Raw genomic sequence first — 10,463 nt, 5'->3', positions numbered from 1 at the left:
CTCCTTCATCCATCTTCAGAGTTACATCCTCAAAGAAATTCCAGAAGATTAGTCAAGCATGATTTCCCCTTCATAAATCCACACTGACTCTGACCAATCCTGTTACGACTATCCAGGTGTGTCGTAATTTCATCCTTTATAATAGACTCCAGCATCTTTCCCACCACTGAGGTCAGACTAACTGGTCTAACTGGTCTATAATTTCCCGCTTTCTCTTTCCCACCTTTCTTAAAAAGTTGTACAACATTAGCCACCCTCCAATCCGCAGGAACTGATCCCGAATCTATCGAACTCTGGAAAATAATCACCAACGTATCCACGATTTCTCGAGCCACCTCCTTCAGTACCCTGGGATGTAGACCATCAGGCACTGGGGACTTAACAACCTTCAGACCTAACAGTCTCTCCAACACCAATTCCTGGCAAATATAAATATAAATTCCCTTAAGTTCAGGTCCTTCAGCCACTGTTACCTCAGGGAGATTGCTTGTGTCTTCCCCAGTGAACACAGATCTGAAGTACCAATTCAATTCTTCTGCCATTTCTTTGTTCCCCGTAATATATTCCCCTGCTTCTGTCTTCAAGGGCCCAATTTTAGTCTTAACCATTTTTTTGCCTTTCACATACCTAAAAAAGCTTTTACTATCCTCCTTTAATTGGCGTCCTTCTTTTCCTATGATGTTGAAACAGCTCAAAATTATTTAAAAATATATTAAATGTATATTAAAAATAAAATATATCCACATATATTTTTGTTAAAAGTGATGAACTAATACAGACGAAACATTAACAAAGTATACAAAAACAATCTACTGGCTGGTAGGAGCTGGAGAATGTAACTCAATGGACAGCTCTTTCAAAGAACAAGCATGGGGAAAATTGGCCAACTGGCCTTCTTCCATCCATGAAGATTCTAGGATTCTAATACACAACAAATAGAAAATTATCTCATTCTGCTCGCAGTCTTTGGAGACTATATAGATGAGAGACATGAGGCTATCCCTAGTGTTGGGTTTAGGTTGTATTGAAAGGTGAGAGATTTTCCTCTGTTGCCCCTGGGTAGAAGGCAACAAGTGCAAAAGTTGAATACAGAATATTATTTGTATTAAAAGGATAAAAGTAGACAAGATATCATCCAGTATTATAAATGTAACATGGCAAACCCTCTGTAGCAATGGTGCCTTGAGCTAAAGTGAAAACTTCATACAAGACTGAGATACGTGTTTTGGGAAATGGTTCTTTGTCAAAATTTTTGAAGTTATCAGGATAAACAAGTTTCTGTGATTATTCATTTCCCTCCAAAAACTATATTGGATAGAGTTTTAACAATAGAGAATCAAAATATGAGTGGTCTGATTAGAACTTAACAGAAGTGGTAGGTAAAATAATTAATTCCCAATGAAAGGAGAAAATGGATAGATAGAGTCATAGTCATAGAGATGTACAGCATGGAAACAGACCCTTCGGTGCAACAGCGAAGTCACCAGATTCCCATTCTCTCTTGGATAGGTGGTGGTTTAATCTGAGGGTCACCATGTCTCAGGTAACAGGAGAAGTTAAGAAGCAGAATCTCTCATGGTAACAGAGGATGAAGAGAAGAAAAAAGAGAAAGGAAAAAGATGGAAAAGGAGAGAGACAGAGAGAGAAGAATGTGGCTTGCTCAGGACCGCTATCACTACCTACCATGCCAGCACCAGCACCTTTTAATGTTTTTAATGTGGCAATATCTGCCATGGTCAGATTTAAACACATGTCATACAGTCATAGAGATATATAGCACAGACCAACTCATCCAAGGCAACCAGATATCCTAAATTAATCTTGTCCTATTTGCCAGCATTTAGCCCATATCCCTCCAAACCCTTCCTATTCATATACATATCAAGGTGCCTTTTAAATGTTGTAATTTTACCAACCCGCTCCACTTCCTCTGGCAATTCAATCCATACACACACCACCCTCTGTGTGAAAACATTGCTCCTTCTCACCCTAAACCTATGCCCTCTAGGTCTGGACTCCCCCACCCCAGGGAAAAGACTTTCTCTATATACCCTATCCGTGCCCCTCATGATTTTATAAGGTCACCCTCTATAAGGTCACCCCTCAGCCTCCGACGCTACAGGGAAAACAGCCACAGCCTACTTGACCTCTCCCTATAGTTCAAGCCCTTCAACCGTGGCAATTTCCTTGTAAACCTTTTCTGAACCCTTTCAAAACATCCTTCCTATAGGAAAGAGACCAGAATTGCACACAGTATTCAAAAGTGGTCTAAGCAATGTCCCAGGAGATAGTGCAGATGCTGAAGAGTCATAGTCGAAAAGTGTGGCCCTGGAAAAGTACAGCAGGTCAGGCAGCATCCGAGGAGTAGGTGAGTTGCGCTTTGAACTTAAGCCCTTCATTAGGATTGACATTTTTGATGAAGGGCTAATGCCCGAAATGTCAACTCTCCTGCTCTTCAGATGCTTCCTCACTGGTGGCATGGTGGCTCAGTGGTTAGCACTGTTGCCTCACAGCGCCAGGGACCTGGGTTCAATTCCTGCCTCAGGCGACTGACTGTGTGGAGTTTGCACATTCTCCCCGTGTCTGTGTGGGTTTCCTCCGGGTGCTCCGGTTTCCTCCCACAGTTCAAAGATGTGCTAAATTGTCCATAGTGTTAGGTGTAGGGGAATGGGTCTGGTTGGGTTGTTCTGCGGAGGGTCAGTGTGAACTTGTTGGACCGAAGGGTTTGTTTTCACACTGTAGGGAATCTAATCTAATGAAACCTGCTGTGCTTTTCCAGCGCCACACTTTTTGACTCTAACCAATGTCCAGTACACCCACAACATGTACGCCTAACGTTAGTCTGGATTACTAATAACGTGCGATATTACCATTACACCCACACTTTGATAAGGTCATTTTAAAATAGATATTAAAACACAAAGCAGCAGAGCTCATTTCTTGCGGGATATAACAGAAAATTAAAGAATTTACGAATCAGCTATATTGAACAGTAGTTGAACCTATTAGAGTATTGTGTGTGATTCCTGCCACTCTGGAACTGCCTCCCTTACAGCACTATTCATGTCCCTACACCATGTAAACTGCAGTGGTTCCAAAAGGTGGCACAGCACCACCTTCTCAACTCTGATTTAGGGTGGTCAATAGGTGCTGCTTCAACCAAAATGTTCACATCCTGTCAGTGAATTAAAAAAGAGAAACATAGATACTGGAGAGAGTGTAAAAAAAATTCGAGGGATTATACCAGAAATGCAAGGTAATATCTGCCAGGTGAGAATTGGCCGTTTTTATTCCCTTGAAAACTAAGAAAAGAGATGACCACACCGAGGTCTTTTAAAATTGTGAAAGATTTTAATAGCATGGATGTAGGAAGAATGTCCATCAATATAAGGGAGTCTTCAACAAATCCTGTAAAGAATTTGGAAAAATGCTCTTTCAATAACGAGCACTGACAAAACAGACTTGTAACCACAAAGATAATTGTACAGATGCCTTGAAGGAGTGGCTTGATGAGCCTATGATAATGATAGATTGAAATGAGGAAGGTTGAGTATTAGCTTGGGCTGGTTGGGCTGAATGACGTATTTCTGTGCCATATATCTAACCTAATCCTTATTTCATTTCAGATTTCAAATTCATTCAGATTAAGAAGTACAATGGAGATTAGATAAATAAATTAATGCAGAACTGGTTGGCTCCAGCTTGGCTTAGATATATTCACATAACCTCACCTAAGTAGGATTAGTGAAATATTTCTTTATGTTCACAGATGGACAGAGACTGACCCCGGATCTCAATACAGCCCATGCCCAGTTCATCCTATCTGATGGAAACAGGATTCTGACTCTCTCACCCAAGAGGCAGTCCCTACCCAAGAATGCCGAGAGGTTTGACTGCTGCCAGCAGTTGCTGTGTGCTGAGGGAGTGAAAGCTGGCCGTTCCTACTGGGAGGTGGAGGTGCTAGGAGACAGTGGTGTGTGGAAAATTGGCCTCTGTTACAGGAGCATCAGCCGCAAAGGCAAAGGAACAGAGTGTTTACTGGGGAGGAACCGCAATTCCTGGTGTCTCTACTCGTTGGTGGGCTCTGTTTTAGCCCTTCACGATGACAATGATACAAAGCTGACTGTGGGAAACATTTCCAGGGTGGGAGTGTATGTGGATTTTGAGGCTGGGACCATCTTGTTTTACAGTGTCTGTGACAGGAAACTCACCCTGGTACACACCTTCCAAGAGCAAACCTTCACCGAGGCTCTCTACCCTGCCCTGCAGATTGGTGACTTCACCACATCGCTCTCTCTATGTACGCTCAAATAATTTCCAAGCTGAAATTGGTACCACACATTCAGGAGGCCATCCAGATTGAGCCGGCTCTCTGAAAGTGCCATCCCATTAAACCCACCTGTTTCTTTTAACCAATAGCCCGGCTATTTTACCCATCACGTATTTATCAAAGTTTTTATTGGACCTGGGAATTTCTATCTTAAACCCCTCCTTTACTTTCCTCGTATAATGTACTTCCCAATTAAACAGCTTCAATGAGAGCTGTGGGTACATTATTCCTTTCAACTTAGTGTCCTTCAAGCTGAGTATCTCTTATGACAGTTCTGAGGAAGAGTCACTGGATCCACAATGTTAACTCTGATTTCTCTCCACAGATGCTGCCAGACCTGCTGAGCTTTTCCAGCAATTTGTTTTTGTCCTTAATGACAGGGCAAGTTGAGTTTGCAAGGGTGGCCGTTTGCAGGACTAACAGAGGATGGGCCCAGGCTGTGATTGAGGATGACATGATGATAAAGGATGTGGCTTTTGAAAAGAGCCTTACAAGGTCATTGCGACGCTCTGCTGCCCTGTGCTCTAGTTCTTGGGTTTATGGGGTTCCCAGATATCTTGGTGCACCCTCTGGGGGTATTAGGATTGCATTCCGCAACGTCTTTCCCATCCTAGTTCTTTCTTCAGTCAGTGAAATATCCATGGATAGACTGGAGAGTCTAGGGTCACTTTTTGCTGCTTCAGCCGGTTCCCACTTTTTCAACACGTCTGGAATTGATCGTCACTCAGATATTGTGGTTCTTGGCTTCCAGAATGTCACAGCTCCACTTTCAAGAACTACAGAAACAATTCAGCATCCTTCTATGAGCAGCACTGTCTCACCTACCAATTAGAAACCGCTGAGGAAAAAGTGGTAGGTTTCTGGAGTCATGGTGAGCCTGGACAGAGGACATGCTAACCTACCAATCAAAGGGAAGCCCAGTCCTGTCAGCGCCCACATTCCAAATCCATATTCCTACAGTTCCCTCGGAGTTTTGATTTCCTATCTCTGGTTGACCACCCTACCCCATTTAATATTTTGACCATTTTGCTTTGATTATGACAAGTGCCACTCAGCTTTCTGTTCTGTATTCCTGTTGTGGTTTACCTTAGTTCCAAAATTGGTTACTGTTTGCTGCTGATCTTGTGCTGGAGTCTGCAAAATCCAAAAATCGTGTTGATACTTTCTGCAATCTCTTGGTGCCTGTGGAACAGTTTGTTTAGCAATTCCTTGGATTCCGGTGTTGGTGCCTGTTACCTGTTTATTCTGTGGTAGAATGACCTGAATGCCAACGTTAATCTGGGGTATTGTTGCTAATGGACAAAGAAGCTGCTAAAATGTTAAACATTTTGCAATGTTGAAACATAAAGCATCTGTTGTATTTAGAAGCTTGTTTGTCAACATATTTTGAAAGACTTGCATTCATGTCAGCCCTCAGGACATCTCAATATACTTAGCAATCAATAAAGTACTTTTGAATTGTAGTCACTGTTATAATGTTGGCAATGTGGTTGTCAGTTTTCACACAACAAGATGTGATAAAGCAATAACATATCAAACTCATAAACTGACAATAGGGTGTAGCATTTAGACAAAATGATTAGGAAAATGTAATCTTTGATTTTTGATTCAATCATCTTGATTATTGTGGTTCTGTTCGCTGAGCTGGAAATTTTTGTTACAAACGTTTCGTCCCCTGGCTACTAAGGATAGCTGGTCTTATCGTTTCGTGGCTAGTTGATGTTCATGGATGCGGATCGTTAGCTGTCTTCCTGTTTGTCCTATATAGTATTTTGTGCAGTCCTTGCATGGGATTTTGTACACTACATTAGTTTTGCTCATGCTGGGTATCGGGTCCTTCGTTCTGGTGAGTTGTTGTCTGAGGGTGGCTGTTGGTTTGTGTGCTGTTATAAGTCCTAGTGGTCGCAGTAGTCTGGCTGTCACGGTGAGGAAGGCATATGGCGTACTGGCTTTTATTGGTAGAGGAATTGAGTTCCGGAGTCCTGAGGTCATGATGCAGTTGTATAAGACTCTGGTGCGGCCGCATCTGGAATATTGTGTGCAGTTTTGGTCGCCATACTATAGGAAGGATTTGGAGGCACTGGAACGGGTGCAGAGGAGGTTTACCAGGATGTTGCCTGGTATGGAAGGAAGATCGTATGATGAAAGACTGAGACACTTGGGGCTGTTTTCATTAGAGAAAGGAAGGTTTAGGGGTGACTTGATTGAGGTGTACAAGATGATTAGGGGGTTAGATAGGGTTGACAGTGTGAACCTTTTTCCGCGTATGGAGTCGGGTATTACAAGAGGGCATAGCTATAAATTAAGGTGGGGGGGGTAGATATAGGACTGAAGTTGGGGTAGGTTCTTCACTCAGCGAGTCGTCAGTTCATGGAATGCCTTGCCAGTAGCAGTGGTGGACTCTCCCTCTTTATGGGCATTTAAGCAGGCATTGGATAGGTATATGGAGGATAGTGGGTTAGTATAGGTTAGGTGGGCTTGGATCGGCGCAACATCGAGGGCCAAAGGGCCTGTACTGCGCTGTATTCTTCTATGTTCATCCATGCTGACCAAATATTCTAAATTAATCTAGTCCCATTGGGCAGCACTTGGCCCATATCCTTCTATACCTTTCCTATTCATGTACCCACCCAGATACCTTGTAAATGTTGTAATTGTACCAGCCTTCACCACTTCCTCTGACAGTTCATTCCATACACATATCACCCTGAACATGAAAAGATTGCCCCTTAGGCCCCTTTTCTATCTTTCCCCTCTCACCCTAAAACTATGCCCTCTAGTTCTGGACTCCCCAACCCAGGGAAAAGACCTTGTCTATTTCCCCTATCCATGCCTCTCATGATTTTATAAACCTTTATAAGGTCACCCCTCAGCCTCCGACGCTCCAGGGAAAACAGCCCCAGCCTATCTAGCCTCTCCCTGTAGCTCAACTCCTCCAACCCTGGCAACATACTTGTAAATCTTTTCTGAACCCTTTCAAGTTTCACAACATCCTATAGCGGGGAAAATGGGGAAGCACCAATCCCAAATTCTCCGTCCCTTCAATTAATCAGCATGTCAATGGGAACATAGATATAAAAGTAGATCAAATGGACCCTTTGTGTAATGCCTGAAACACATAAGACTTTCAATCTCAGACTTAACATTAATGATTACAAACTTAAGACTTTCCCTCAGAGTGAGTAGAATATTTGTCCAGAGTACAAGAATAAAGAGAGTAGGAGAGGTCCTGTCAGAGTTAGAGGTGACGTCAATGAAAGATAGAGTAGGTGGAAGAAGAATAGTATAAGGCTAAAGGAGAAAATAGTATTGTAAGAACAAACATTTTCCACACCGGCGATTGATCATTTAGCAGTGTGCTTGTCATTGGTGGTAGTTGGTGCCGTGGAGAAAATGTAGAGAGGTCTTCAAGAAATAGATCTTTTATTTGCAAACAAAAAACTGTGACACTCAGAAAGCAGATTCTCGAATGCTCCCAAACCCCAGGGTCCGTGGTTTTTATATCTTTTTTTATCATGTTTCTGTTAGCTTATCAGCATGTCTTAATCAGAATTACCTCACTCCAGCTATACAATAAACCAATGATGTTAGTTCCCATTATATCTTTAATTCTGCCACTATGGTATTTTCTACATTCTACATAATGTTATTCTAGTGTCACGATTAGACACTTTATTATCAATTCTGCAACAATGGTCTTTCATTCCTGATCCTACTTAATATTTTCCTAATGTCCTGATTAGATATTTATTATCACCTCTGCCACAGTGATCTTCCATTCCAGACTAACCTGTCATGATTAGATATCTAGCTATTCCATCTATTACAATAGTCTCCTGTCTCAAGCTGACTCTACTAACTATTAATTAGATATTTAATGTCATGTCCCAAATATTTATTGTCAAATCTTGCCATAATGATATTTAGCAGGCGAGGCTAACTTTACTAACATATCTCATCTCGCCATAGTGACCTTTCAGCTTCAACCTTACTCTGCTAATTGGTGTAAAAGAATTCCACAGACCCCTTGCAACAGATCACCAGTGGACTTCATGCTTTAACCCTTCCCTTGCTTCCATGCTCTTTACTTTCCATATTCCCCCCTTTGAAATCTACTGGTCTCACCTAGAGAAAGAAGACAATAAGCTGAGTCCCTCTTGTGCCCAATACAAACAATGTAGGTCCCAACACAGACTAAATAATTTTTGGATTCTGAGACTTAAAGGGTTCTTCCTCTGTCCCTGGCATCCCTTGGGCCAAAAACCTGTCCTCCAATAATCAGAGCAGGAAAAAGACCCAAGATCCCTCACAATCTAGGACCCGCGTGTTCTTCAGAAGTATCATCGATGTCCCCACGTGGCCATATTCCTCGCAGCATGGCAGTTGTCAGATCATAATAGTAGAGCTTAGTTCAGCGCAAAGCTGACTATGACGTAGCATCAAGCTGCGTGTATGACAATATAACTACCTCGTGTAGGAGCATTACACGGGCACAGCTGCCACTCCAGGCAGCGGGCAGTGTCGGGCGCAACCCTCCTTTCTTACCACACAGCCACCACGTATCTGCCAGTGGGATGTGTTGAGAATTTAATATAGCCTCAAATGTGGTGTCCACCTCTAGTTCAATCATATTCCTGCAAAGACCCTTAAAATAGCTGACTGGTGTGGAGCCATTTTGCTTAAAGCATTCAAAACTCAAACCTTCCTGTATCCTGAAAGCAACCATGGGGAATGTGTAATTAGTCTTACTGGTGGACCCCGGGTTACTTAGCCACACCACCGTTGGAGTTGCTGTCTGCCCACAATATCCTGCTGATAGAATGTAGAGGCCTGAAGTAGGAAGCACCAAAAGGGGCAATGGGATTGCCTGTAAGTTGATGAATCATCCTGAATAAGACGTCGGCTAGAATGCTGCAAACACCATTGAGTACAGGTGGTCGAGTTATAAGGCATAGGGACAACATAGTATGAGGGTGTCACCTTAGTACACAAGAAACAGTCCTGTTTAGCCATCATTACAGCCATGTAGTTTGTTCATTGATACCAGTGATTGTCACGGCCGTGTACCCATGTTAGGGCAGCAAGGTCTGCACTTCTAATACGTCTTTGCCTCCCAGCCTGAGTGACCCTGTCCAGGTTTGCCAAGTTAATGATCTCCAAGTCTGAGTATGCAGGCCTGGCATCAGAGAGGGTGATATTAGCGGCGTCCCCCATGTTTTCCTCATTCCCGCTGCCAGGAGAAGAGCTATGCTCCACATCTCCATCACTATTATTTCTGGAATGATCAGTATCCCCAAGAACTGCACCTGTACCGTGTTCAGAACCTTGTTGAGGGGTACGAGCCTCCTGTGTGCCCTGCCTGTGTCCAAGTTCCTCAGCCTCAGCTCCACTTACCTCAGTGTTAGACTCAGTTTGTGCTGGTGGGAGAGCTTTAGGATAATGATTAAGGTGGTACCATATGTGTCGTCCTTCCACTTGGATGGCGGTAGGTGGTGCCTTAGTCACTACGAAAGGTCCCTCTCTCCTCGGCTCATTCCAGCGTCTTCGAAAGACACGCACGTGTACCCAATCCCCGGGTTTAATAGGTCCTTCCTCGTTGACAGGTATTGGTTCCCTTTGTGTTTCCTGCAGGTGGATAATCTCATGTATCATAGTTAGCTGCTGCATATATTGCTTAAGTTCTCAGCTTAACCGCTCCAAGCTAGGCCCTTCGTATGGGCCTCTCCACCTGGGCATAAGTCTACCTGTGAGCATCTCATGTAGTGTCAGATTGGTCATGCGATTGGTCTGCATGTGATAACTCATTAGCGCCAGCGGCAGCGCATCAACCCAATTAAGGTTGGTGCTTGTGCAGATCTTGTTTTTTTTAAAGTAAAAATTGACAACTTTATTTCTTAAAATATTTTTTGGCCACCCTAATAGTTACAGATTACTGCATGGGATAAATCTTTTCTGTGTTGCTGGGTTTTTTTTTTAATAGATTTTTTATTAGAAATTTAACATTTTTACAAGTTTACAAAAATAAACAAAACTCTCAGATATAAACATTGATATACAATTAGCTCAAATATACAATAGCCAAAATTTAACAAAAAAAAACAAAACAAAAAAAACCGAAAAAGAAGAAAAAAAA

General features: G+C 42.6%; 1 protein-coding gene across 1 annotated transcript in view; it reads left to right on the top strand.

Moving 5' to 3' along the window:
• The window catches only part of LOC122565127 (E3 ubiquitin/ISG15 ligase TRIM25-like), a 39,577-nt gene extending 33,816 nt beyond the window's left edge, over positions 1–5,761 (top strand). Inside the window, exon 6 of the mRNA XM_043720764.1 lies at positions 3,770–5,761. Within this exon, the coding sequence (XP_043576699.1) occupies positions 3,770–4,314 (545 nt within the window). The 3' untranslated portion in view covers positions 4,315–5,761. The remainder of the gene's footprint in view (positions 1–3,769) is intronic.
• The last annotated feature ends 4,702 nt before the right edge of the window (positions 5,762–10,463 follow it).

This window comes from Chiloscyllium plagiosum, chromosome 31 (assembly GCF_004010195.1).
Source record: "Chiloscyllium plagiosum isolate BGI_BamShark_2017 chromosome 31, ASM401019v2, whole genome shotgun sequence".
NCBI classification, from domain to species: Eukaryota; Metazoa; Chordata; class Chondrichthyes; order Orectolobiformes; family Hemiscylliidae; genus Chiloscyllium; species Chiloscyllium plagiosum.
This window is presented reverse-complemented; position numbering and strand designations above follow the sequence as displayed.